The sequence below is a fragment of a genome, unplaced genomic scaffold, assembly GCF_019419815.1.
Source record: "Pyrus x bretschneideri cultivar Hongxiangsu unplaced genomic scaffold, Pyrus_bretschneideri_v1 Contig13, whole genome shotgun sequence".
NCBI lineage: Eukaryota > Viridiplantae > Streptophyta > Magnoliopsida > Rosales > Rosaceae > Pyrus > Pyrus x bretschneideri.
The window spans coordinates 868,262-896,097 of NW_025999424.1; the positions used below are offsets into that span (position 1 = coordinate 868,262).

The following is a 27,836-nucleotide window of genomic DNA, read 5'->3' on the forward strand; positions in this document are numbered from 1 at the left end:
CATTATTTACTGGATTTTTTTACGGAACAATTAAAATGATTAATGGACGACAAATTCAAAAATCACTTCTATGAATTTCAAAATCTTAGAGACTAAAATGAGAAATTAAACAAATCGCAGTTACTTTGACTGCAGTTATCGTAAGACAATGAAACTTTCTGTATTGTTTTCTTATTCGATACTGAGAGAGTCAATAAGAGAGAAAAACACATTAAATTACACGATACGTCATTAAATTATATGACATGTGGCATTTTTGAAGATACCCCTTCGCAGTTCGAATTCGAACAAACAAGAAAAAAAAACCACTCATACTTGGTACGAAAGTAAGAGACGATAAAAGAATACGCATTACGTAATAAAAACGAGTATGAGAATAGCAATGTCCTAACATTTACTAAAATTTGAAACTTGCGTTTGTCTGAGACTGAGACAGTGTCACCTCTCATAATATTACACGCGTTGACACATCATGAATTCTTGGAAAAGGCACGTGGTCCACTCTGACCACCCCTCCAATCAAGTTGTATTGTTTAACCAACATCTTGGGCCGCAACCTCACGCGCTGCCAGCCCACAGTGCCACCCACATTCCTCAACTATTATGAAAGGCCATTTTACTTGTTTTGACTAATCTGGTTGGTACATGTGTGCACATTCCCCAACCTTTCTCAATCACAAGTAGTAGGAAACCCCAATTTCCACTTCAGTTGGATAAAATGCGCCGCCGGTCTGTTGTTATCGTTTTTGTGTGTCCCTTTTAATTGTATGTGTCCATCCACTTAAATCGAAACTCAACGTCCGTAAGTTTAAATATATGAGGATGTGGTGGAGACAGACGAGGCGGTGGTGGTGGTCGAAGAAGAATTCGGATTCTTGCTGGATTATTTTTATGAGGATTTCGGATATTTATAAATTGTGTTCGTTCATCGTATATTATGCAATTAGAAATCATTTTAAATTAATTTATTTAAAATTAAACATAAATAGTATCTGATAAAAATTAAGTTTGGCATCATGTTGAACAAAAGTTAGTGTGAGATGAGATGAGATTGTGGTTATTCACAAGCAAGAGATTGTTGACTGAGTGATGAGTTTGTTAAATATAATCAAGTTAAGTGGTATTTAGATCAAATAAATCTTGCAATTGAATCATTGCCCTTATCGGTCATATGACCCACATGGCAACATTATTTACGAAATTGTTTTACGGAATAACTAAAATGATTAATGGTGAACAAATTCAAAAATCACTTCTATCAATTTCGAAATCTCAGAAACAAAAATGAAGAGTTAAACCAATCTTAGAGACCATTTTAGATATTAAAAAAAAAAAAAAAAAAAAAACCCTCGTTTGTAAGTGGCGAAATATCATGTGGAAAATGGGTTACTTTGACTGCAATTATCGTAAGACAAGGAAACTTTCTGTATTGTTTTCTTATTCGTTACTGAGGTAGTTAAGAGCATCTCCAAATGAGATGTTAAAAGATAGTCAAATGTTAATTTGATGGCTAACGTGACAATGTTAGATTTTCTCTACTTCCAACTGATATTTTTTTTGTTATAAATGATATTTGTAGGATTCATTTTAAAAATAAATCAATTAAAATAAATTTCAAAGATTTATAATTTGTGCATTAATGAGACCCACACAATAAAATAATTAAAAATAATTTGACATCACATTTTCTCATATGTCAAATTTGACATATGAATGACATATGAAAATTCATATGTCATTCCACATGGGATTGACATATCGGTTGGAGTTTGCTCTTAACTTCAAATTTAATTATATAGCACTCTACTTAGGATTTGACATATCCTTTAGAGATGGTCTAATAAAAAAGTAAAACACGTTAAATTACACAATATGTCATTAAATTATAAGACATGTGGCATTTCTGTATGTACTCGCTCGCAGTTCGAAGTCGAACAAACAAGAAAAAAACAACTACTCATTCTTAGTAGAAAAGTAAAAGACGATACGACCAAAAAGAACGTGCATTGATTAATAAAGCGTTATGCTATCCATATATTTTATTTTACTTTTTACATGCTTTTTAATAATTTTTGTTTGTTAATTTTTTTTCAATTCATCTAATTTACGATCGAAAATTAAAAAGACGTGTAAGAAGAAAATAAAATACGTAAATATCACATCCTTTAATAAAAACAAGTATAAGAATAGCAACTTCCTAACCTTTACTAAAATTTTGAAACTTGGTATATAAAAGGTGATGCGTTTGTCTGGGACTTTAGATAGGGGCACCTCTCATAACATTACACGCGTCGATACATCATGAATTCATGGAAAAGGCATGTGGTCCACTCCGACCACCCATCCAATCAAGTCGCACTATTTAACCAACATCTTAGGCTGCAACCTCACGCGCTGCCGGCCCATAGTGCCACCCACATTCCTCAACTATTCTGAAAGGCCATTTTACTTGTTTTGGCTAATCTGGTTGGTACACGTGTGCACATTCCCCAACCTTTCTCAATCACAAAGTAGGAAACCCCAATTTCCACTCCAGTTGGAGAAAATGCGCCGCCGGTCTGTTGTTATCATTTTTGTGTGTCTCCTTTTTAATTGCATGTGTCCATCCCCTTAAATCGAAACTTAACATCCTTAAGTTTAAATATACGAAGATGTGGTGGAGACGGACGAGGAGGTGGTGGTGGTTGAAGAAGAATTCAGATTCTCTGTGTGAGAATTTCGAAGATTTATAAATCTTGTCATTTCATCTTACATCGTACAATTAGAAATTATTTTAAATTAATTTATTTAAAATTAAACACAAATAGTACTTGACAAAAATTAATCGCACAATATATAATGAACGGACACGATTCACGAATTTTGTTGGGTTGAAGAAAAGGTAGACAGCAGAATGGGGGTTGAAGGTGGGTCATGTGATGGTTAGACTTCGGTTAGAAGACAAAGAAGGGGTAGTGGATGACAAAAGTGTGGTGGCCACCAGAGTCGTGTGAGGGATTTGAATGGCTCCTATGTTCCCCAGTCTTCTATTTTTAGTTTTTATTATTATTTTATTTATTAACAGTGTTACTTTCTTAGTTAATTAGTGGAACACGTGTTCAACAATTAGAAAAGAGACACAAAAGAAACACAACAAGAAGGATAGTGTAACCTTAATCGAGAAAATTATACTTTCTCCAAACCTGACTCCACGTGTCCCTCCTTGGCCAACATGTGGGTCCAACTTCAGAACTCAGAAATCAATTACACCACGAGTATCGAAAGAAGCTTATGTATGAACAAGTTCACCGTCACGTGGAATTTCAATCTAATAATATCTTGTTATGTTAAAAAAATAAATTTACACATGATATAATTTGGATTAGGAACCTATAGCGATTATAAATTTGTTCCATATCGTCTTTCTTCTTGTATATGAGCAAGTTTTCACTGTATATTATATATTGGGGTGATACTGTTGAGATCATTTACTTAAATTTTATTTTGTTGATCATGGATGTTTGGTTGTATTTCTTCTTTATTAAATCATTAAAAAAAATGTAACCATTAACCGCTCGTCATGTGTCTATATAATATAGTTTAAAAATATAGTATCTCTAACTTGTTTTTTTATATTGTATGTATTAACATGTGTGTTTGTTTTTAAGGTATCTTATAGATAAGACATTACCAACCGTTTCTGTTCAACATTTATTACAACGCGTAGAATAATATAGCACACGTATTATGCGTTTCATATAAAAATTTCTTGCTAGATACGCCAAACTTTAGGCGGGCCCTACGGGGAAACGAATCAGCCAATGGGTTGTCAAAACACAGTTGGAATGGTGCCCTAGACACGTGGTGGTTCCTCACCCAGCCACCACGCTCCTGCTATGATTATCCCTTCTGCCCTCCGGAGAGAGAGATATTGAGAGAAAGGAGGAGAGCGAAAGACAGAGATCTGGCATCCGCGGGAGAGGAGAGGAAGATCGTGCGAGGAGGGTGGATGGACGCCAGAGATGGATGGCACGTGCCATATGGTGAGACTGGTGCTCTGGATAAGGCGATAATCAACCGCACAATGATCAGATTCCGGCCGATCGCTCCGAAACCGGCGGATGGCGGCTCTTCCTCCGGTACGACTTCGGCGGATGGTAAAACCGTTCTTAGTGCAAGCAAAAGAGTCAAGAGGAAGTACATTAGGGTTGCAAAGAACCCTAAAAATAATAACAGCGCCAGAAAAATAATAAACAGTAAATCTTCCGCAGAAGATAATCCGACGGCTGTAGTCACTCTTCAGCTGATGCCGGAAAAAACAGACCCGAGAGATTTTTCAGGTAGTGGATCTTGGTGTACTACCGTTGATCCTACGGTTGTTAAAACATCGGATAACAGGGAGTTGCCTACGTGGATGACCCTAAACCCTAAGATGAACTGGTCCGTCTGGAACGCGGACACACGATCCGGCACAGATAGTACGGCGGTGGTGCCTCGGCTGGCGGCGGTGGACTCGTGGGTGACGGTGGAAAGCGTGACAGACACGTGCATGGTTGTACGAGGTTTAGGTTGCACGGACGTGGAGAAACTGAAGAGTTTGGATAAAGACACGTGTCCGGGGTTTATATCTGACGGTTTTAACAGAGTGCAGTGGGTGAACGAGGCCTACAAGAGGATGGTGAACTACGTGGAGGGGCAGTCGCCGCCGGCGGAGGCTGGGGTGTGCCTGGCTACGAAAGAGAGCCTGCCGTATACTCACCCAGCGTTCAGTTGCCGGGTGAGGCTGCAGTACTACACGAGGCAGAAGGAGAAGTGCTCGAACATGGTGCCGTGCGATGTGTGGAGGATGGAGTGCGGGTTGGCTTGGAGGCTGGACATCAAGGCGGCGCTTAGTTTGGGTCTGTGAACCAGAAGCAAAGCTGGAGTGGACAAAATACAGATCAGGTATATGTTTATTAATTCTTGTTTCTATATATATCTAATCTTTGAATAAAGCAAACTACTAAAACGATGGAAAGAAATGAGAGGAAAAGAAGTTCAAACAAAGAAATAATATGCAGAGAGAAAGAAAAACGTGGCTCCTCTCGTTGAGCCATGCATTTTCGGTCGCAGGTGTGCTTTCCAAACTTCGTGTCTCTTTCGTGTTTTTTTTTTTCAAATTGCTTAACAAGTGTCTTTCAACTACCAAAGGGTTAATACTGTTAACTTCATAAGTTTTCATTAAAAGTAGAGTTCCCAAAAATTCTTTGTGCACACCCACCTAACCCCTGTCGGCAAAACATCCTTTCTCTCTCTCTCTCACAAACACACAGACACAGAGACTACAGTGCAATATTTTCAGCCAATGATATAGACACAACTTCTATTCACAAAACGCAAGCATTATAACTGTGTGCGCGTCTATACCTGGACAAAATTAAGATGCGAAAAATCGAGAGCAACGATACATGCGGATTAATTCCATCGTTTTAGAAATGGAATTGAGTCGGCCGATGATTGAAAGCGAATTGATTCATAGCCTGCGAAGGCTACGATCTGAATCGGAGCCAGACAATTAGAATTGGGGCTGATGAGGTTGGAGAGACAACGATCTTGTTTCTGTAAGAGCAACGGATGTGTCTTCGATGGTTGAATCCATATGAAACCCAGAGAGAGGGGCTTGGTCAGTGTTGACGAAGATAAGAAGAAGTTGTCGCGAGGTGGGTTGTTTGTGGGTTTGGGCGAAACATAAGAATGGATGTGTCTCTGATGGTTGAACCCCCCTCGCCGACGACTTCTCCTTTTTCTTTTTTAATTTCCAATACAAACTAATAAATTTAAAAGTGCAAGCTTTTTAATAAGTTGAAAGACACATGTGAAGCAATTAGATAAAAAACGGAAGAGACAAAAAATTCAGGGACAGCAGACCTGCGACCTTCATTTTCTTATTATGAGAAGTTTTCATTTAGAACCCCACCTATTATTAACTAGTAATTGAACTTGATTCTAGTTTTATAAGAATCAAATTCTTATAGTGGATCAGAAAATTTGAGTTTAAAATGAGTAATTCAAACTTATGCGTTCAATATATAAGTTTGTAGTCGCTTAATACTATTGTTTAGTGATATTTTTTTTCACTTGTAAGGACAATCATCTAGGCATTCCTCCAATAGCTTATAAAGTAATGCCATACACCCTGATCTACCAAACATAAGCATCTCTCCAACTTAGTAAATTAATCTTACATAAATAAAATACAATACAATACTCTCTCTCTCTCCCCACCCTCCCGTGTTGGAATAGGATTCTATTCGGATTCTCTTTGTGAGGATTCTGAGGGTCACTTCATCAAGTTCGTTCACCTATCATCCTTCGGTTAGAAATCATTTGAATTTTTTTATTTAAAATTGAACACAAATAGTGATGAGAACTAGTTATACGATGTACGATGAACGAACATGATGAAGTGATCTCCAGGATCCTCACAAAGAGAATCCGAAGAGGATCCTTACCCCACACCCCGCCCCAACCCGACCCCACCTCGGAAGATATAATTTTATTTGAACAATAAATAAAATAAAGCACGAGTATTATTTGGAATTGTTTTTAAAATGTCTGAAAGCATTTTTATAAAAATGCAAGTGAATATTAAAAAGCTCTTAAAGTGCTTATTAGAAGAAGCACATAACTGATGCTCCTTATAAAAAGCACTTTAAGTGCTTTTGAAACTAAAAAATATTTTTTTTCTAAATGCCCTTCTTCATTCATTTTAAAATCACTTCCAAAAAACATGTAATGTGGTAAACCCTCAAACCTCAACCTTCAATTACAAAATAATACGTATCATGTAGATATGATAGTTATGAACCTTTTCTTCCAAATCTTATATTTTCATTGCCATGTCTAGTGCTTACATACACTCTTTGCAACTATTAAATAATGAAGCTTGTTTTAGATTTTAAGAAAAAATTATTGCAATGGTACATCAATTTTAACCCAATTGGAGCTATAGTCTCTCAATTAAATATCCATGACCATTAGTCTCTTAACTCATTAAAACATGTATAGATATGATCCTTGTCGTTAACTCCGTCAGAATTCCATCAAAATGAGTTATGTTGGAATAACTATTGCTACAATTGAGTTAAAGTTGAGGGACCATTATTCCAATTGGGTTAAAGTTGAGGGACTATTTCTCCAGTTAGGTTAAAGTTGAAGCAGATTTGCTACAATTTTTCTCATTCGGTTTTCTATATTTGCCCTCGATTCAGCTACATGTGTGTGGGACGTGACTCACTTTGACCAAAATTCTAATGGAGTTGAAGAAAATGACCACAGCTGCATGTTTTGAGGAGTTAAAAGATCAACAGTTATGAATTTTTAGTTAAGCGACCATTACTCCAATTAGGTTAAAATTGATGAACTATTGCTACAATTTTCTCAGATTTTAAATGTATATTTTATTTTGAAAAAAGCAAGGATACTATTTGAATATAATTCACAAAATATTGTCCTACATTCTTAGCATAATATTTTGCTCTATCCTTGAGTCGCATAAGAACAAGAAGTCTTTAATTAATTAATTGAAACATTGAAGTTATACATGTTGGGTTAAGATCCTCTTCGCATCTTGTTTGTCCGAATCATGTGGATCAACCAGCATGTAGCAACCTTAACAAAGATGCCCATTTCGTTCTCCCTCTTCTCAGCTGGCGGAGATCTATCCGTTTGACATGAATTTGGACTTGGGCATCGACTTGGCTCGCTGGGTCTCAGTTTAGTACCGTTTCCGGAGCTTCTCCATCTTGCGACAGTACTAGACGACGACCTTCGCCGGAAAAGCAGCCGGGCATCTCCGAGAGACGTCGTTGACCCAGTTTTGCAGTGTGGCCCTCCGTTTCCGCAGTGGAGGGTTGCTGCTTATTGTTGATTCCTGGACGCGCAATCTTCTTTCGAACGGTCACGATTGTTTAATCCAAAGGATCCGAATAGTTAAAATCCGAAGAGCATCTTAACCCATATATTTATATTTATTTTCATATATTGGTGAGTCGTACAATTAAATAAAAGGATGACTTTAACGAAAAGTGATATTTTTACATAAAAAATCAATTTTGGTATTATTTATGTTACTGTTTATTTTGTTTTTATTGTTAAAATTCAAAGTTTTTAAACTATTTTTATTAATTTTTATTTAAATAAACCTCTTCACTCAAAACTAATAGATCATGCTATGGATTTACGTCTAGATCCTTTCCACCTAATATTCCTCATCAAACAATTCAGACTCTTAAAATTTGTTTCAACAATTAAAAATACGGATACACTTTAAAAGTTATAATAACTTTAACTGTTTCATCAAATTTTAAGAATCCAAATTATTTAATAAGAAAGACTAAGTGAAAGGAATCCAAAGATAATTACTCGTGGATTTACAACAAAAGTTGGCCAAACATTTTAACGTTGTTAAAAGAAGAAGTATTTTGTCGGTCCAATGTGGTTGCCGGTCCAAAGTAGCTCCTCACTACGTGGCAGCGAGTGAAGAAAGGCATTCCATAATAGAAAATTTTCCATTCTGTAAATAGAAAAATAATCTACAAAATAAAAACAACCTTAATAAAAAATTCGTAGTATTATTTATTTTTACGAAAAATCATATTTTTACATTAAAAAATTAATCATAATATTATTTATTTTATATTTTATTTTATTTTTATTGTTAAAAGAAAAAAATTTCAAACGTTTTTTAATTAGTTGGGACACGAAAATGTCACTTTTCTCGTATGACGTCAAATATCTTGCCCTAAGATTCACTTACATATCCGACCAACCACGCGTCCATATCATAAAGCACCAAATTTATCTCTTTCACTCGCACAAAGCTCGCGTCGTTCCCCTTCCCTTCGAAGTCGTGCGCGAGGAGGCGTTCGTGGGAGAGTGCGCCTCACGCGGTGTGTCTCGCGTACAAACTTTCAGCGTTACTGTTTGGCAACCGAATTTTGATGTTCTGTGCCAAATGAAACGCGACCACGTATTTGAAATCTCGAACCTCCCCAAAAGGTAACATTACTACGCTAACCCCGATATCTGCCCCACGTGTTCATCTCCTTTCGGCAGTGGCTGACACATAACGCTCTCTCATTGGGTAAGACAGTTGGACAATGAATTCGAGTGGGCCGTACTGGGGGAAAAGATTTAACCAATGAAATCCCGCGCGTCCTTGTCTTGGAGAACTTTCCTAACGTGTCACGAACATGTTGTGTTACGTTAAGTATTATAATACAATAGTTGAATTGTTTCAGCACCGTGGGTATTGATTATTTCGCATCGGCAAGATAAAGAAAGAATATACTAATCCCATTTCTACTAATATCAACTTTTTATGATAACATTCATACCTGTCGAATTGTGCATGTACTGTGTCACGAATATGTTGTGTTACGTTAAGTATTATAATACAATAATTGAATTGTTTCAGCATGCTAGGTATTGATTATTTCACAGCGGCAAGATAAAGAAAGAATATAATAACCCCATTTCTACTAAGACCAACTTTTTATGGTAACATCCATACTTGTCGAATTGTGCATGTAGTAATTAACAAATTGAAAATAATATCAGTGTTGTTGAATGTCGATCTCTGGCCCGTCTGTCTAATAATTTGACTTGATATTAGAGCAAGAGAGTGGGCCTTACTGCCAAATGATGAGTGGATCTCCTTGGCTCTGCCCGATAATGGTGGGTCATTTGGCCCCATGCGTTGAGTGAGTCCTCTTACTCCACGTGGCTGCTGAGTGTGAAATTTTTACGTGTGATTAACTAATTGGATTTCACATTAGGAGCTTGTTGAATATCCCATATCGACCAAAAACAAAAGTTTTAATACCTTAACCTTACTTTAATTAATATTGACGTCTTTTGAGATAATCACACATGTTGGACTATTTAAAATGTTAATTAATATAAATATTATCGTAGTTGATGTTTAGCATGTCTCTCTAATAATTTGAAATGCGTTCTAACCAATTTATATTATGACATTTCATGTCTGAAGCATTAAAAAATCTCTCCTGGTGCAGGTGGGGGAAGTGCACTGTTTGTTCACACGCGCTTCCTCTCACGCTTACTAATAGAATCATCACCTGCTTGAGCTCCCACTCCGACGAGAGGGAGAAAGAAAGCAAGAGAGAGAAAGATGGTGTAGCGCCGGTTGATATGGAAGGCGGAGAAGGGCGGCGCATGCTAAGATGCGCTGGGGGTGAGCTGGATAAGCATGCAAGCATGAACCGGAACATGCTCAGATTCCGGCCGATTGCACCGAAACCGGTGGCCAACGGAGCCGGAGAGGTTGGTAACAAAAACTCGGGTTTGAGTGTTTTGACAAATGCAAGAAGAAAGAGAAAGTACGTCAGGATTTCCAAGAATAAAGTATGTAGGGCGAAGGATAAGGATCCTAAGCGCGTGGTGACGACGCTGCAGCTCTTGCCGGAGAAGAACGATACAGAGAGCTCATCGGACAGTGGATCCCGGCGTCCTTTAGATCCTACGGTGACGGACAGTAATAACGATAGAAATAATCAAAATAGTTATCCTGCTGGAAAAGAAGATGAGGGCTTACGCCTAGGAATTCCCATGTGGTTGAGGAATTACATGGGTGGTGGAGGAGGATCAGATCCGACGGTGGGGATGCGGCAGATGGAGGCGGTGGAGTCTTGGGTGACGGTGGAGTGCGTGACAGGCACATGCATGAATGCGCACGGTACGTTTGGAAGTGTTAGGAGTAGGGACGTGGAGGGGCTGAGGAGTGATCTGGAGAGGGACACGTGTCCGGGGTTTATATCGGACGGTCAGAACAGGGTGCAGTGGCTGAACGAGGCTTTTAAGAAGATGCTGAGCCAGCAGAAGTGTGCGGCGGAGATAGCGGTGTTGTTGGTGGTGAAAGAGAAGCTGCCGTATGCGGATGCTTTAGCGTTAACGTGCCAAGTAAAGCTGCAGTACACGGTGGGTAAGGAGAGGTGCTCTCGAATTGTGCCTTGTGATTTGTGGAGAATGGACGGTGGAGGATTTGCATGGAGGCTCGACGTCAAGGCTGCTCTAACTCTAGGTCGTTGATTTGAAGCCGTTTAAAATTTATATGGATTATCAGTAGATGGAATGGAAGGCTGAAGATCTCAGGTATACACATTTGCATTTGTTTGTATATCTATACATGTATATTATATACATTTGAGTGAGTTTGGTGCAGTTATACTTAATTAAGTTCACAATTAGGATAAACACGGATTAATGGAAAAACTTTATCAATCTTTGTGGTGTTAATAGACAAAATTAGCTTAACAGTTTAATCTTCATTTTTATGTCAACATTATAAAACATTGTGCTAATAACATAAGATGATTGAGAGTCCACACAGAGTTACATTTTTGAGCTTCTTAACATTGCTCTTTGTACAATTATCTGCTTTTTTAATACAATATTGGTGCATTTGTGATCCTCCAGTGCACTAATTATTCAGATTAACAAAAACTAATATTTAAACACCAGGTTAATTAAACTCCATGTCTCTTATGCATTTCTTGTATTAGTTAATCAATTAAGCTTGAACCAATACTAATGCCCTTTTTTCTGCTCTTCTTCTTACCTGCAGGTAAATAAAGAGGAAACTCGACTGCCCTATTCATTCCGTCCTGTCTAGTAATGCCACCTTTAGTCACAGTCATCTACATCTAACCCTTTAAATTAATTGGATCCATCCATGAATAACCATCTGGCTGGTTGTCTTGGATATTCTTAGCCAGGAACATGATGTTTATACCAAAAACAAATTAAAAAACACATTTATATACCAATAGGAGGAAAAACGAAGCGATTAACAAAATATATATGCACATATATATATATATATATCTGAAAATATCATCTCTAATTAATCATGGGAAATTCAATTAGTATAAATTGAACTTTTGAACCCTAGCTAGATGTATGATTTATTGTCAATACTTGAAAAAATAGTTTATATATATGCACATATATAAGAGGAATAACTCCTGTTCCTAGTTTTGCATTTAACAGAAGTAATAAGAAACTAGTGTTGCGTAATAAACCTAATTGGGAGGAGTACATATACTGTTATACAAATAAGAGACTGACATGAAACGGGGCATAAAAAATGTGGTAGTCACGTACGCGTATCTATGTAATTTAAAATTTCCACATAAGATTGTGTAATTAATCTGAAACATGCATCGACAATCTAAGGATCTCGTTTCCAGTAAGTTATTCTTTACATAAAAGTTGTATTAGATGGTGAGTATACTATCATTTTTTTCATCGGGATACAAATTATTCCTCATAAAATTCTATTCTTTTTTCTCATTGTTGTTTTTTTTTAACTCTTTTTTCTTTTTCTTTTTTGTTTTGTTTTGTTTTTTTTTTGTTTTGTTTGGGGGGCGGGGGATTGGCTGGGTGTTATAAAAATAGAATTTCCCCATTCAAGATCAAATCCCCATTCGTTTGCTGATGGGAAATGAAGAACTTACGTTGGTGTCATTAAACTAACCCCAGTTATTATGATCTTTGAGGGACTTTTTTGGGTGCTTCAGAGTATCCGAATTTCAGATATTTTAACCGTTAAATTTTACGATTAAAATATTTGAAATACTGGGTACTTTGGAACACTCAATTTTTTTTGTTCTTTTGGTCTGATAAGTACTTAACTTATGAAGAAAAATATAGTGTTGCATGTGATTACTATAAAAAGAAGGGTAACAACTACCTTGCAATATTATTACTCATTTGAACTTCCCATCTTCCGCTTGTTGTTTTATCTGATAATTAAATCAGTCTTTTCATTCATCACTTTATATTACATGCATGCATGCCCTGTTCAGGTGAAATAATTGGTTCAAAAGAAAAAGGCCGAAATATATGGAGTCGTGGAACCAGCAGGAAGGAAAAACATAGATAATATAAATGTTAAAATATTTTTACGTATACTGTATACTTGATGTGATCTCAATTATATAGTTTTAAAAGCGCCAAAGGTTGAGAAAAGGACATCATATCAGCTAAAACTGTATAAGATAGATAGATAGAGTGGACTACCAACAATATATCTACTTTAGTTACTTAACATAATTAGCAGACATACATACATACATACATACATACATACATACATATATATATATATATAGACAAACTTTGAAAGTAAGGAGATGGAAGCGAAACTGCTCGAATGAAGGTTCTAGTGAGGAGGGAAGCGAAGCTGCTCGATGACAATGGATCGAAAGAGAGTAGACGACCGACTCGTGTAAGTCACTACAAAAAAATAGAGACTTTTTGAAGAAATGACAATAAGAAAGAGCGCTTGCACTTGAAGAATATTGAATATAAAAATCAGATCTTCTGTGTTATTCTTTTAACTCTAAATTAAACGACAATAGAGAACTCACCATAAAAGGCTAATTGTACATCCTCGAAATCTCCTAGCTATCCAACCTTATGTAGATATAGACTATTTTCTTCTTCCTTCTGTTTGTTTTCTTATATATTTAACTATCCACTGGCAATAGCTAGACATTGTTTTCGTTTCTTGTTATATAATTATTATTATTGTTATTATTATGTAACAGGGTTTAGCTACCCACTGGCATGTAATAGTTAATAATGTTTAAACTTTGTTGCTAAACGATAATTAAGTACATTCATTATTGTAACAGGCTTTGATCTTTTCTGAGGAGGTAGCTAGCATCTCTGGATCTCTGAAGAAGAGTTGAACAGTAGTCTTGAAAGTGTACATACTAGTAAGCTCGAAGCAACAGCGATGACATCATATATATATATATATATATATATATATCTCTGATAGAGAAGTGGAGTACGAACTCTTGATTTAGCAGTAAAGCAGCTGCTGATGAAATCCTCAAAGGTTTGAGTACGTACATGTAGAGAAGAGACTATACTTAATAATGCAGTAATGCATGAAGCTAGCAAGCTATGAAAAAACCCGCTGGTATGTTTATATATATTTTTCTTATGCAGTAATGCACACCTTCATATCATCAGAGATTGATAGCTGTCCAATAATATATATATTGCCTGTCGATCTGTCTCTGAAGTTTCAATTCTTTTTGTAATTAATTTTTCAATTTGTGGTGGGTAAGTAGCTAGTTTCCTCATCAACATGCACTAATTAAATGAAAAATTTATAAAATACACACTGACTTGAAACGAAGGGGATAATACAATCTGCTTAGCTAGATAAACAAACAAAACAGGGATATACAGTCTGCTTAAGGGATACTTTTTTATTTTTTTTATTTTTAGGTTTTTGTGTTTGAGATATGGAGAAAGTATATAGGAGAATGGATGAATGAAGAAGGTTGGTGGGAGGGATTGAAGAACAACTAAAGAAGAATGAATGAAAACAAAATTTTGAATGTGAAAACAACTTTAAATAATTTTGTGCGTAAATTTTCTTATACATTTCTTCAACATCTATCATTCATGCATCCTTCCTCCATTTTTCTCCCACTTAGTTTTTCAAAATCTCAAACACAAAGGTTAAAAACTAAAAGCTAATTAAATACTAGTTAAAAACAAAATGATTACAAAAAAAAAAGTCACTAATATCTCCAAATAACAAAAGGATAATACTTGTATTTCACCCTTTAGGGAATAAGTTCATTACCCTACTTACAAATAACTTCTCTTTAGTGTAGAAATTTTATCGGAATCGTTCACTATTTTAAATTTGAAGATCATCTTTACAAAAAATCATTCGAATTAGCGATTGTTTAATTGTCCAAATGTATCAAACAACTCAAAGTTGTAGGTACCAAGTAGCATATTCATGATAAACCATTGGGTTGTTTGATTCATTTGGATGACTAAACGATCACCGATTCAAATGATTTTTGTAGGGATGATGTTCAAAGAAAGATTAAGAGATTGAATGGTACCGATTATAAATTTTTTACAGTGAAAATACATTATTTGCAAGTGAGAAAATGAGCTCATTCCCAAGAGAGAATGCAAGAATTATCCACAGAAATATATGCCCCATTTTCTCTTCCTTTATTCTTTCTTGCTTGATATTTTTAGTGATCATCACTTCTCAATATTTTCTCCATTCCTGCACGTACATCACCCTCCATAACTGACCATCAAGGCTGCTTGCAGCCATTGGCTTTCTTCCTTCAGAATCACATCATAATTAAACTTGAAGGCCATTCATTTACCAAAAGTTCTTGCATATATGTTGCTCCAAACATTCCTCTCGACTTGTGCTCTTCTGAATGTGTGTGTTCTTAAAACTATATATTATCCATAATTTAAGTACTTTGAGAAGGTGTAATAATTACCAAAAGATACAGCGCCTAATTAAACCCTTAACATGTATTACAGAACTTTTAAATGCACCTAATTACTATGTTCAGTTTTTCCATAATTTTGGCCCGTCGATGGAGCTTGCATTTTCACTGTACGAAGTTTCTCATTATCTTGAAACTTTTTCTGATCATTCAAGCTAGGAGATTGCCTGATGTGTCAACTCTCCTTTTGCATGTCTCTCTATCTGACAGTCACTCTCTTGATCGAACATTGACTACTATTTCTTTGTATTCATTTACGGTGGAGCTATTGACACTCATTTTTACCTTCCACGAATCCCTTGTTAGTTTAACTAATCCTTTTATCTTTGTTTCATTCGATCCAACCGCCAGAAATTAAAAGGCGTGTGTGAGTGGTAAAGGGGGTGTATGGATAGCACCACCATTCACTTAATTAGTGAAGTGTTTTGTTTAGTTTTTAGGATTGGATTGGATTAGAACAAACAATTCACTATATTCAATTCAAGGTACGTAAAAGAAAGAAATGAAAAATAAATAAATTGTGTTTAGCTTGAAGATAGAATATGGATTGCTTATTATAGAACTTATCTGTTCAATCCCCTTGAAATAGATTAAAAGCGATAAGTTAATCACTTTCATTCTAATCTCATTCTAAGTCCCTTAAAATATACGTTGTTATGTACTTTACATGTTGTAAATTATCCATTCTAATCCAATCCTAAACATCAAGCTGATGCCTTAAATGTATACAGATTCCTCCAAGGGTGTATGATCTATGAAACCTTGGCACATGATTTATAAAGTGTATTTAGATACCTCATAAAAAATATAACGTATAGAACTACGTCGAACTTGAGTTTCAAGTAACACGGTTAACCGTCTATTTATTTAATACATTCTTTGATTTTGATTATAAAATTTGTATTACGAAAGGCTTCTACAGCCATCAACCCTAACCTTTCGCTTTAGGGTTGGTGGCAGCCTCCTGATTTTTGTGCTTTATTCTTCTCTTCCTCCCTATTTCTTCATCTATACTTCCTTCTGAGCTTTGTCGCAGTTGTCTGAACCTTAATTTGTCTCAGCCATTTGAGCCTTGGTCTCAGCTTTCTCCCTTCTCTTCACTCAATAGCCGCTCACCGCCAGATCCATTTCCCTCCTCATCGCACCATGCTTTCCTACCTCTCCCTCGCTCCCCCTCATCTTTTCCAACCCATAATCATGAATTAGATCTCGGAGTGTTGGGCTTTATCTTGACACCAGACCCAACACTCACAATCCACTGTTGAACCGACTTGTCGGAAAAATTGGACGAAGGGTGGAACAATTCACGTCGGAACAAGGATGTTTTACACACCCCTTTGCCCTCCCCCTCCTCATGTTATGTTTTGTAACCTTCCTCGCTTGTGTGGCTATGGATGATGTGGTTCCTGGTGGATTGATTATGCACAACATTCACAAATATAATTTTTGGTTCGGGCGCTCTTTTCAGTTAGGGCCGATGTCTTCCTTCGCGGAGGAAGCGACAACAGTGAAGGCAGGCGTTTCGCTGTTTGAGATTAGGGTTTTTTGTGCTTTGCATTTTGTTTGGACTTAAAGAGTTACGACCCATTTATCACAAATTGGAATTTTCCGAAGCTTTATTTCGACCAAAGATGAATCCTAACAATCCCAATTAAAAACGCCGTGCGAGCAAAAACTTTACCCAAATTACCGAACACAATAAAAGATCTTTCATTTCCCTTCCGCAGATAGAAGACGTCGGAAATTCCTTTCCGCTTACCAAACGCAGCAAAACTTGCTCCTGCAAGCCTCGGTTACAAATTACAACCCTCGCAAATTCCTGACGCAGGGCTGGAAAACCAAACAAAAAGGGAAATGCAGATGCAATATATGCAGGTAGAACTGCCAAGACTACAATCAAATTCATTCAAAAGAACTCGCAATCTCGTCTATTTTTGTGAAAAAAAAACAATTACGATACATTAATAGTCATGGACAACCACAAACAACGGACTGAATCCGAGAAACCAAGGAAGACTTTTACCACAGACCCCACTTTTCGCTGTTGATGGAGTAAACAACACTGAATCAACTCTTTTAACACGAGAGTAAAATAGTCATACAATCTGAGATGAAATAATCAGCATTTGACCTTCCACAGATACATGCGTCTTGCCCTTTCCGGAGAAGATAAAATCTAACCAGACCAGAGACAAGAGAGGGGTTTCCCTTCTTGGCATGTTTTTACACAATTGAGTACCATGTTTTGCAACTGTTCATCAACTTCCTCCATGGATGAACAAGCATCTATGATCTGCATCAAGCCAAAACAAATTTAACCTCGGCATAGTATCCACGTAATTCAACTCACCTAGGAATAGTATACTTCGAGAATAACAGTTGTAAACCAAACAATTTAGCAGTGTTGCAGGGTTAGTTGTATTTGAACCGCTGCTTCAACGAGCCCCCGTACTATACAAAAAAATTGCCAACTTGCAGCGTAACTCCAAAATAAAATGTGTAAACAATAATCAGATAATGATAGCCCAGCCAGGATCTATATTATATATTAGGAACAGATTTCACATCAGTGTTTGTTGGAAAACAGAAGAAAACTTGGGCATGAGAAAATGAAATTGGAGGAATACGTTTGGCATCACAACCCCACCTATGCTCTTGGTGAGAGTGAAATCTTTTTCCATTTCTGTTCATTCTGTTCCTCTAAATACTTCTTTTAATGGACATCCGTTGATTCAATGTATTCTTTACAGTACAAAAATTAAAAGTTTGAGTAAAAAATTGCATCCAGGATGATATGGTCAAGATAGCATCACAACCGGAAGCAAATATCCAAGGTTCTTTAGTGAACTAAATGAATGAATCAACAAACTACCTTCCAAGTGGGACTGCGGAGGACCTGATAGTTCTGACCAACCTTCTTCTGAAACTCAAGCTGCTCGTATCTCTCACCTCCATAGCCTCCTCTTTCTGCAGCTTTCTGACAATTATAAATTCATACTTCATATCAACAAAGGGGAAAAATCACCCTGTCGATCTGATTTGCAGAGTAACCATCCAGGCTAATTTGTCAACATCATGCCAGGCTAAATGTAACAGCTCTATTTTCCTCAACAATAAATGTCAGCATAGAATAAGGACCCTAAGATATCAGTAGTTAGCCATGAAGGGCCAAAAATATACACCCATTATCTATTTTGAGAACCTATTGACTGCAAAATCAATTTGCATACCTAGGAAACTTCTTATGAGAGGCTGTTTGTGTATCTCGGAAGATATGTAAGACCACATAGGTAGCAGGGAATCACCTTAACCATGTTCAGTATTAGATATGCAATCAAGCAGAAAATTAACCGACATACCTAAAATTCAGTGTGAAAATGAAAATGACTACATACCTCAGGTGGTATGTCAAGGTACACTACAAGATCTGGAGCCAATAACCCAATCTCCGGAGCCTGCAAAAGAAACCTCATCTTTTTAATATCCTTATGTACAGAATTTAAAGATCATCAGGGGTAAAACATGAAGCATTTCCCCACCTTACACCATTCAATATCAAGTCCTTTGGCAGATGAAAATGCCACCCCTGAATAGGAATAACGGTCAACGACAAGGGTGGTTCCACTTTTCAATTTGCTCTCCATCAATGATCTACAAGGAAATTATAGATTACTTAGAAAAATGATTTGACCACCTCATTCTTCACCCTAAGAATGAACTTCAGCTAAAATTGAAGTGCAGACACTCTTATAGTAATCAAAATAATTATTAAACAAACTAAAAAAGCCAACGACTATGTCATACAAAATGGGACATGGACTGTTCCTTCCCCTCTTAAACTATTCCTTCCACATTTTGCATAACACCAACTAAGTTAAAAATAACAAGGAAAGACTTCTAACTTTACTAAAGTCTGCATGGTCGAAATAATACCCAACACTTATTGTAACCAAACATTGTTCTCATCTTGATCGATTTTAGCCAGGTTCCTGAGAAACCTAAATGCAAAATACTTGAGGTCATTACAGATTTTATGTAAATGAGCACTGGGGCTTAGAAAAACAGTGCATTTGGATGCCCATGAAGACTAGAAGAATCCTGTAAATGTATACAGAAATTAAAAACTCAATAACTTGTTTCCTCGCTATCAGCCATACAACTGAAGTAACTTTTGCTGCTTATGAGTTCATTGTGTATTTTACCGTTACATTGGTTTCTAAACTCAACAGAAACTAAACTCGAACAAGGAAAGATTAGGTCATTAAACCAGATTGTCACACAACTCAGTCATCAAAAGAAATAAAATATATATCTCAATGTGTATTGTCCTGGCATCAGTTAGAAACATAAACAACAATCAGAAGAAGTGCAATATATAGGAAACCTCACAACAAAGAATAGCACAACTAACCTCTTCTCCCAACGGTTGGCACTAAAGAGTAGATGGATTGTATGATCATCCAGTTGAGATTCGTTGGAAAGATACGAAGATATCATTTTCCCAACACTTGTAGTTCTGTCAGGAAACCGCCACAACTCAGCTGAATGCCCTAACCTCTCCAAGTTTTTTACTAGTCTAGTTGATTGTGTCGTCTTCCCACAACGATCCAAGCCTTCAAGAACAACCAAGGCACCTCTTGAATCCTCCTTGCCACCTCTTAGGCTACAGTTCTGATTATTACTCTCCATCCGAATCCGCCTGATAAAAACCTTGTGGGGAAAGTTTGAGTGAAAACCCAACGACCTTCGTACCGCCCTGGCTCCAAAGTTCCTAGAGAAGCAAATGCAATCTGTTAAGATAAAGCCCTCAACTTCAACCAATTTTGAACAATTTCTGAAATCTATCATTCAACATCCATTCTAATCTACTCAAGTTCAAATTTTTCAATAAGGGGTTATCAATTTCTATACATGGGTAGTTGGGAAATGAACCAAAAACACAATAATTTGCAAGCTCAAATTCTTACAAAGCCTTGCAAACAGTAGGATAAGAAGCATGGATCATGTCCCTCGCAACCTACAAACTGGAGATTTAATATTAAAAAGGAAAACAATTCACCAAACTTTGTATGATAACTGTGAACAGAACGTGATCTTGGCTAAAGAAAGAAAAAGGAAAGATTACCTTGAACGATTTGCGCTTCTGGGTAATCAGACTGTCTATGCAAATGTCAGACAGAAAAGAAGAGAACTGTAAAGTAGGAACTTGGGGGACTGTGTGATTTCGCCGGCCAGTAAGGTATCGGCCGGGTGGGGAAGGGCGGCAAGTGGGGTTGAGTCGGAGGAGAGTTGCGGCAAGAGGCTTTGAGTAGGAGGAGAATGGCGGCAAGAGGGGTTTGAGTGGTGGTCTTGATCGAAAGGGTTTTAACTTTTAAAAGCTGATGATACTTTTACTAATTTACTATGGGCTCGAATGTGAATTCCTAGTTTTCAAAAGAGAAATTTTTCTTTGTATCGAGAACATGATCTATTATATTAAGTTTCATAATATAATTAGTAATTTTTAAAATTTTTTTTAATCAATTACATTATTATACTTGATATATTGTGTTCATCTCATTCCAAAAATGCAACTATGTGCATTGATCATTTTTACAAAAATCATTCAAATCTGAAATAATTAAACTATTGTATTAAATGATAGCCCTTGGTATTTATATGAAAAAAGGTATTTGTCTATTTTTTCAATGTAATTGGATGTCTTAATAATTTTATATTTATCTAATTTTTTACAAAAATAATGTATGAACAATATACTAAAATAAAAATAATTTAAATCATTGAATAAAATTACAAAAATAGTAGCATAAAGTTTCCGTGAGATAAGCTTATTAAGTAACTGCATTTACCAGGCCATGTAGTAAAAGATCAGCTAAGATCAAGTGTAGGGCCAGCAGAAAACACATAAGACTCTATCTGGTTTCCCAACCTTGCAAATTCCTTTGCCATCGGTCCTAGCCTTTAGCTTGGGTGCCGGTGACTGTCATTGTCTAAGTTCCTTGTTCTCCTATTTCCCTTTCTCCTTATCCTCTTCTCTCTTTTTCAATTTCCCCTAAAATTTTTCACAGTTTCCTTGAGTTTTGTCTGAAATTTTTTCCATGAGTTTGTCTCACCTTTAAGCTTCATCTCGTTCCTCTCCACCCCTCCTTCTCCTCTGGATGTTCTTTTCCAAACCCAAGACTTAATCTCCCTCACTTTTCCCTTCTGCCTCCCTTCCCCATAACCATCCCCACCCCATCATTTGCTCTCATCTGCAAACTCCGAGCAGAATATGATTACCAGATTTATTTCCTTCCCTCCCTGTCCCCTCCCCAAATAGCTTGCTAGATTTCCATCGAGGCCAAGTGTATGGCGACTTCGGCCAAAGTAAGGGTATTTTACATACTCCTTAGCCTCACCTTATACTCATGTGCTACTGTATTTGTATATATTTGCAGGGATTCGTGAATGTGATTTGGATATGGTGACTATCTTTTGGTTATGGTCATTGGTGAAGAAATTTGGATGTGGTGTGCTTCTTGTTGCGGGTTTGGTACTTTTGTGCTACAATGTCTTGTTCGTTTTCACCACTCAGTCATTTTCTCTAGTGTTGCTGCTTCAGTAGCTGCTGGCAAGACTTTTGTGGCAGTGACGGCAGCAGACGCTGCTTTCTGCAATTGGAAATTAGGGATTTGGGTTTCTGTTTATTGTTTATTTAATTGGACTGGGCTTTTATCTATTTGTTCTCCCAATGTGTTTGGATTATTTTGACTTCCTTTGTGTTGGCCTGTAACTTTCTATCGAATTAATCATTTTTTTAGACCAAAAAAAAAAAAAAAAAAAAAAAAAAGTAACTGCATTTACCAATCAGTAATAAGTACAATATTTCCTATTTCCATAGATTATAGTGAGTAGAGTAATTTAAAACATAATTTTGCTATAATAAAAAAACCGCGCTTAATCAGATCTAACGGCTGAAATCCCAAAATTTCTGAATAGTAGGTTTCATCCAAGGGTCGACACGGCGACACCTGTTTTAATCGATAATTAAATCAGAAGGCTTAACAGTCAGGGCAGTCGATATTCTCTCTGTAACTTTTCTTTTTGGTCCGATTATTTTCTTAACTCGTGCGCTTTGCTCTGCGGGAAAGAAAGAAACCTTGCATTCTTCAAGCTCGTCTTCTTCTTCGTTGCCTCGGGCGTTTACGGGTCGCGATCCGGTCACTGTTCAATTCGGGCTCTCTAGGGTTTTACCTCACTCTGCACGCTCCACCCCTCGCAGTTTCTCGGTCTCGTTGCTCTGAAGTTCTCGACCTCGATTTGTGATCGCGCAGAAGATTTCTTGTTTGATCGCAAGAGAGCTCTGGAACTCTAGTAGGCAGCTCAGCGATAGCTACAGGTATTTCTTCTAGGGTTTTGGATAACTTTCTTTCTTGGGAATTTGTGCTTTATCTAGTTCAATTTTGTCGAATTAGTTGCTGTTCAAGTTTTTAGGGTTTATATTCAATTTTGTCGAATTTTCACTTCTAGATGTAAAATTGAGCTGTGGAACTTACCCAAGACTGTTGTAAACTTTTTGATGAATGCTTCTTCTTCTTCTTCGGATTTATCTTCTATTTTTTATTTTTTTAAGGTAATTTAAAATGAAGCTCTGTTAAGTTGTGTTATTCGTATGTGTTTTTTCGTATTGAAAAGTAATCATTTTGGCGGTTAAATTGGAGACGAACTTGAATTATTGCTCCTTCCTAAGCAACCTAACGGACCCCATTTTGTTTAACTGGAAAATCACTGTTCTGGTATAAAGAATAGTGCTAGGAGATTGTTTGGGATTTTTGGTGATGGCCAAGAAGAACAAGAACCCGGGAAGGGGAGGGTACTATGGTGGTGCATTTGAGCAGGCTGGTGAATGCTCGGGTAGCTCAGGAAGAATCGACGCAGAAGTTACTGGCTCGGAGGATTCAAGTGCTCCAACGAGGAAAAGTATTAGTTTGAATTCCAGTAACCGCGACAGTTTTCGTGTGCCCATACAAATTCTTCCCTTGTCAAACATGGTGTCATCAGAGAGGAAGGATTTGATACATAGGTTGAGAATGGAACTTGAACAGATACGAATACTTCAGAAAAAAGTTGAAATGCATAAAACCAATGGTGTTGCAGTGTCCTCTTCTAGTGATATCATCAGCAATGGCCAGAATGGGCCGCATGTAGATAGTTTTAGAAAGTCGTCGACATTGACTTCTGTGTCGGGGAAAAGACTGAATCTTGGGGCTCCAAAAGCACAGACACGGAATCCGGAAGCTTCTGGGAGGTTTGACTCTAGCACTGCTAGTGCGATTCTTATGAAACAATGCGAGGCACTGTTGAAACGGTTGATGGCCCATCAATCCAGTTGGCTTTTCAAAGAACCTGTTGATGTGGTGAAGTTGAACATTCCAGATTATTTCACTGTTATCAAACATCCAATGGACTTGGGTACAATAAAGAGCAAGATAGCTTCGGGATCTTATTCATCCCCGTTGGAGTTTGCTGCTGATGTAAGGATGACCTTCACCAATGCTATGACCTACAATCCACCACAAAATAAGGTCTATGCCATGGCTGATACTCTTAGTAAATTTTTTGAAGTCAGGTGGAAAACCATCGAGAAAAAACTGCCCAAGGCTGATTCCCAACCACCGCCAACTAAATCTGGTCCTCGCGAAGGCATGGAAACTCCTAAACCATTGCCCCCCTCAAAAAAGAGGACTATCACGTCAGTGCACAATGAAGTAAAGTCTGAGCCTCCTAAGCGAGTGATGACAACAGAGGAGAAGCTCAATCTGAGCAGAGAATTGGAGTCTTTGCTTGGAGAGATGCCGTTACACATCATTGATTTCTTGAAGGAGCACAGTTCAAATGGAAAGGACTCTGGAGAGGATGAGATTGAGATTGATATCGATGTTCTAAGTGATGATACTTTGTTCACCTTACGGAGGCTTTTAAATGAGTATTTGCAAGAGAAACGAAAGAACCATGCAAGGGCTGAACCTTGTTCAATGGAGGTATTAGCTCGACCTCACCTTTTTCCTGTTCCTGGAATCAAAGTAGATTAATATATGCCTGAAACATACATTGTTGTCACTATAATGCAGCTTGTCAATGAATCAGGGTTGAGCAATTCATCCATGCAGCCATGTAAAGGTCATATTCTTCTTTATCTACTTGCATATATAAGTGCCGACTTCAGTTTTAGAATGTTTGAAACACTTGGTTCCTCCTTTCACTATATGCATTTGTAGGGAATGATCCGGCTGATGAAGATGTTGATATTGGTGGAAATGAGCCTCCTGTCTCAAGCTATCCTCCTGTGGAGATAGAAATGGATACTGGCCATAAAAGTAGTAAAGCCATTAGCTCAAGCAGCTCCAGTGGTAAGTTGAGTTTGTCAACTTTTTATTTCTCCAATTTCATGCTTTAAATTGTATAATTTTTGAGTTTTAATTAGATGGAGAGGAAAAAAAAAAATAGAGTAGGGCTTGTTGGAGCAAATATTTTGTTTCTCCAATTCATGCACTAAATTATTTAGTGTTCAAGTTTTGACTTCACTTGAGGCCAACAAATAAATAATTAAATAAAGACTCTGCATGCTTGCAAAAGAGTCGTGATTTTTTTTTTCCTGAGTTTCAAAAACACTAAATAATTTTGTATCTTGTGTATGTTTTACAGATTCAGATTCTAGCAGTTCTTCTGAGAGTGAATGTGATGATGTGAAGGCCGCAAGTCTGGTAAATGCGCATAAGCTGTCTGAAATTTTATGTTAAATACATCAAATCAAATTTTCTGCACCTCTCATGATGGATGGTTTGTGAACTATTGAGTTTGTGTGGTACAATAGTGTATGGATACTGGGTATTGGTTTGACTGACGGGCCTGACATCATACTTAATTCTTCTTCAGGTACCAGAAACTGTGAGTTCTGGAGCTCGTTTAGATGTAAAGACAACAATTGATAATCCCCTCGAAGGAAATCGTGAGTAATTTTTTTAATAAAATCACATTCCTGTTTTCATTCTCTTGGTGTTGCATGAAGTATTTTTGATATTCAGTTTCCAGTCCATAAATGGGAAACACAGGGTGGGTCGAAAATATAGTACGTAGATATAGAAGATAATAGGGAATCTTTTGACAATGTCTTGGGCAAGAAATCTGATTAAAACAGGATCATGAATAGAGAGGAAGTACCTTCCTGCTTAAATAGAGGTTTGGAAGAGCGTATCATGTTTTGTGTTGCAGATGCATAATATCTGATCATCTATTTTTTAAGAGACATCTGATCATCTATTATTTATAATAAACAAGGTTTTTTTTTTTTATCTATAATAAACATGACCTCTTATATGCTGCCATTCGATCATCTGTTACAATATTCAGCTTAATGATGGGGATTGAATTTAGTCCGTTTGGGACTCTCAATCATTTTAGTAACCATCTTGGTTGTACTCTACTAGTGACATGGTGTAGACTTCTCTGAGGTGTGATTGTATTTTTGGATTTTGAATTACTTGTTGATGATTAAATTTTCAAATCCATGGGATCTTACAGAGTCTGATAGTGGGTTGGATCAAGTTGAACAAAGTTCCCAGCAGAAGCCAAGTCCTGTTGAGTCAGATTGTTGCCAGCATGGTAAGCCGAAGAGTTAATCTCATTTAAAAGAAAAAAAAGTTAAAAATAAAATAAAATAAAATAATAGCTATGCTTTTGTGGTACCATCTCATAGCTCATCTTTAAAAAAAATGTAGGAGACAGTGCTACCCAAGAGAGGCCGGTCTCCCCCGAGAAGCAGTACAGGGCTGCTGTATTGAAGAATCGTTTTGCTGATACCATTTTAAGAGCAAGAGAGAAAACACTTAATCAGGTGGGTTGCAAAGTCACGCTACTTGTGTACTTACTGTGTTTGTATGAAACCATTTTGCAAGTATTTTCTACTCTGGATGTGATCCGGTGCAATTTAATCTGGCTGAGATCAGGGTGATAAAGGAGATCCTGAGAAATTGCGGCGCCAGAGGGAGGAACTTGAACTGCAACGGAAGAAAGGTGGAGATCCTTACGCTTAAAGTTTTACTTTTCTGCTTGCATCAATTCCTTTGTTGTGTGCATGTTTTGTATGGGTTTGGTGGCATAAAATTTTGCAACGATCCTTTGATTGCAAACCATGTTCACAAACATCTCTTATAGTTTAGTAAACTGAAATGTCTGTTCGTATGTGTTTGTGTATTTTGTTGCAAAATATGAGCAGAGAAAGCACGGTTACAAGCGGAAGCTAAGGCTGCCGAGGATGCTCGAAGGCGAGCAGAAGCAGAAGCTGCAGCTGAGGCTAAACGGAAGAGGGAGCTTGAGAGAGAAGCAGCAAGGCAGGCATTGCTGCAGGTAAATTGCCAAACGTCCTCATATGTTGCATACATACTACCCCTCGAGTATCTGTGGATCTTTATTGGGAAATTGTTTGCGTTGTGCACAGATAGAAAAGACTGTTGAAATCAACGAGAACTCTCGGTTTCTTAAAGATCTGGAGATGCTTAGAACTGCCCCTGCAGAGCAGCTACCCAGCTCTGTAGACGAAACGAGCCCTGATCACTCGCAGGATGGCTTAGGCGGCTTTAACTTTGGAGGGTGTAACCCGTTGGAACAACTTGGCTTGTACATGAAAGACGATGATGAGGAGGAAGACGCAGAGCCTGTTAGTGTTCCTCCAAGTACGGTAAATGCTTCTCCGAGTCCTGTAAATGATATAGAAGAGGGAGAAATTGATTAAATCGTTTGCTGCTTTTGTACTCATGGACGAACCAAAGAAGCACGAAATAGAATATTTTGATATGAAAAGAGGATAAAAAAGAAGAAATGTCTGCGTACTTTTCTCGTTGATGCTTTTTTTGGTACTTTACTATCCGTCCTTTGATGCCATCCAAGGGCCAGATATAACCTTTTTCTTTTTCCCGGTGGCCGTTTCAACGAGGAATTCTACCGGAATTCTACCGTTCGCAGGATCGGATCACGGCGGTACGTGTAAGACTCATTGGTAAGAGAAATTGAACCCGAATTTGAATTCCCGTTCACATGAGGCCGGTGCTCGTCCCTCGCACTTAAAACTATCTCCAAAGACAAAATTTACAAGTCAAAAATACACGTATTTGATTACAGATGTTGTGGTGCAAGTAATAACATCTCTAATGCAAAATTGCAAAGAAAATCGAATTTGACTTTTGAGTATGGAGAATGGTAATTTTGTAGGTTACATGATGTGGCGAATGATGGTTGGATCCATTCTGTAATGATTACCGTCTATTTAAATATGATAGATCACGTGATCTGGCGTTTAATGGTTGGATCACATGATCTACCGTTTGATGGTTGGATACATTTTGTAATGATTTAAACAAAGAATTCAACCATCAATTACTACATCATCCGATCTACAAAATATAATTCAAGTATATGTCTTTAACATCGCCAGTATCTATTGGAGAGGCATAGCCATGGTGTCTCGTT

At 37.2% G+C, this 27,836-nt stretch overlaps 4 protein-coding genes and 1 long non-coding RNA gene across 11 annotated transcripts; 3 read left to right on the forward strand and 2 right to left on the reverse strand.

The window, feature by feature from the left end:
• Nucleotides 1-3,652: 3,652 nt before the first annotated feature.
• LOC125474803 lies at nt 3,653-5,948 on the reverse strand. Its single transcript, XR_007256200.1, has 2 exons — nt 5,386-5,948; nt 3,653-4,898 (listed from the first exon to the last, which is right to left on the reverse strand). It is a non-coding gene; the product is annotated as an uncharacterized LOC125474803 (long non-coding RNA).
• On the forward strand, nt 3,989-7,455 carry LOC103959659. Its single transcript, XM_048578822.1, has 2 exons — nt 3,989-4,923; nt 7,230-7,455. The coding sequence occupies exon 1, from the start codon at nt 3,989-3,991 to the stop codon at nt 4,883-4,885; it is 897 nt and encodes a 298-aa protein (XP_048434779.1). The 3' UTR covers nt 4,886-4,923; nt 7,230-7,455.
• A 2,462-nt stretch (nt 7,456-9,917) lies between these two features.
• Nucleotides 9,918-14,063, forward strand: LOC103960920. 3 transcript variants are annotated; one of them, XM_048578823.1, is made up of 3 exons: nt 9,918-11,133; nt 11,606-13,270; nt 13,680-14,063. In XM_048578823.1, the coding sequence occupies exon 1, from the start codon at nt 10,003-10,005 to the stop codon at nt 11,068-11,070; it is 1,068 nt and encodes a 355-aa protein (XP_048434780.1). In that variant the 5' UTR covers nt 9,918-10,002; the 3' UTR covers nt 11,071-11,133; nt 11,606-13,270; nt 13,680-14,063. The 3 variants fall into 3 exon arrangements, with proteins under 3 accessions (XP_048434780.1, XP_048434781.1, XP_009371689.2); XM_048578824.1 differs by having other exon boundaries at nt 12,849-13,270; XM_009373414.3 differs by lacking the exon at nt 11,606-13,270 and having other exon boundaries at nt 9,919-11,133.
• A 3,114-nt stretch (nt 14,064-17,177) lies between these two features.
• Nucleotides 17,178-20,709, reverse strand: LOC103960921 (thymidylate kinase). 3 transcript variants are annotated; one of them, XM_009373417.3, is made up of 7 exons: nt 20,458-20,709; nt 20,300-20,349; nt 19,744-20,103; nt 18,872-18,983; nt 18,728-18,787; nt 18,205-18,309; nt 17,178-17,625 (listed from the first exon to the last, which is right to left on the reverse strand). In XM_009373417.3, the coding sequence occupies exons 2-7, from the start codon at nt 20,335-20,337 to the stop codon at nt 17,509-17,511; spliced, it is 792 nt and encodes a 263-aa protein (XP_009371692.2). In that variant the 5' UTR covers nt 20,338-20,349; nt 20,458-20,709; the 3' UTR covers nt 17,178-17,508. The 3 variants fall into 3 exon arrangements, with proteins under 3 accessions (XP_009371692.2, XP_009371691.2, XP_009371693.2); XM_009373416.3 differs by having other exon boundaries at nt 20,300-20,356; nt 20,458-20,708; XM_009373418.3 differs by lacking the exon at nt 20,300-20,349 and having other exon boundaries at nt 20,458-20,706.
• Nucleotides 20,710-22,397: 1,688 nt separating this feature from the next.
• On the forward strand, nt 22,398-27,125 carry LOC103960922 (transcription factor GTE8). 3 transcript variants are annotated; one of them, XM_009373419.3, is made up of 11 exons: nt 22,398-22,710; nt 23,007-24,352; nt 24,443-24,491; nt 24,590-24,721; nt 25,017-25,075; nt 25,248-25,320; nt 25,893-25,973; nt 26,090-26,205; nt 26,318-26,384; nt 26,587-26,717; nt 26,809-27,125. In XM_009373419.3, exons 2-11 carry the CDS (start codon nt 23,150-23,152, stop codon nt 27,100-27,102), a joined length of 2,205 nt encoding a protein of 734 aa, XP_009371694.1. In that variant the 5' UTR covers nt 22,398-22,710; nt 23,007-23,149; the 3' UTR covers nt 27,103-27,125. The 3 variants fall into 3 exon arrangements, with proteins under 3 accessions (XP_009371694.1, XP_018506337.1, XP_048434782.1); XM_018650821.2 differs by having other exon boundaries at nt 23,116-24,352; XM_048578825.1 differs by having other exon boundaries at nt 23,121-24,352.
• Nucleotides 27,126-27,836: the final 711 nt, after the last annotated feature.

Excerpts from the sequence above, each read along its gene's own strand:
- LOC103959659 (XM_048578822.1), top strand. The coding sequence starts at position 3,989 with ATGGACGCCAGAGATGGATGGCACGTGCCATATGGTGAGACTGGTGCT.
- LOC103960920 (XM_048578823.1), top strand. The coding sequence starts at position 10,003 with ATGTCTGAAGCATTAAAAAATCTCTCCTGGTGCAGGTGGGGGAAGTGC.
- LOC103960921 (XM_009373417.3), bottom strand. The coding sequence starts at position 20,337 with ATGATCCATGCTTCTTATCCTACTGTTTGCAAGGCTTT. Across the intron at positions 18,984-19,743 it reads GCCAACCGTTGGGAGAAGAG|ATCATTGATGGAGAGCAAAT; the intron begins GTTAGTTGTGCT and ends ATTTCCTTGTAG. Across the intron at positions 17,626-18,204 it reads TCCGCAGTCCCACTTGGAAG|ATCATAGATGCTTGTTCATC; the intron begins GTAGTTTGTTGA and ends GGCTTGATGCAG.
- LOC103960922 (XM_009373419.3), top strand. The coding sequence starts at position 23,150 with ATGGCCAAGAAGAACAAGAACCCGGGAAGGGGAGGGTACTATGGTGGT. Across the intron at positions 24,353-24,442 it reads CTGAACCTTGTTCAATGGAG|CTTGTCAATGAATCAGGGTT; the intron begins GTATTAGCTCGA and ends ACTATAATGCAG. Across the intron at positions 25,076-25,247 it reads ATGTGAAGGCCGCAAGTCTG|GTACCAGAAACTGTGAGTTC; the intron begins GTAAATGCGCAT and ends ATTCTTCTTCAG.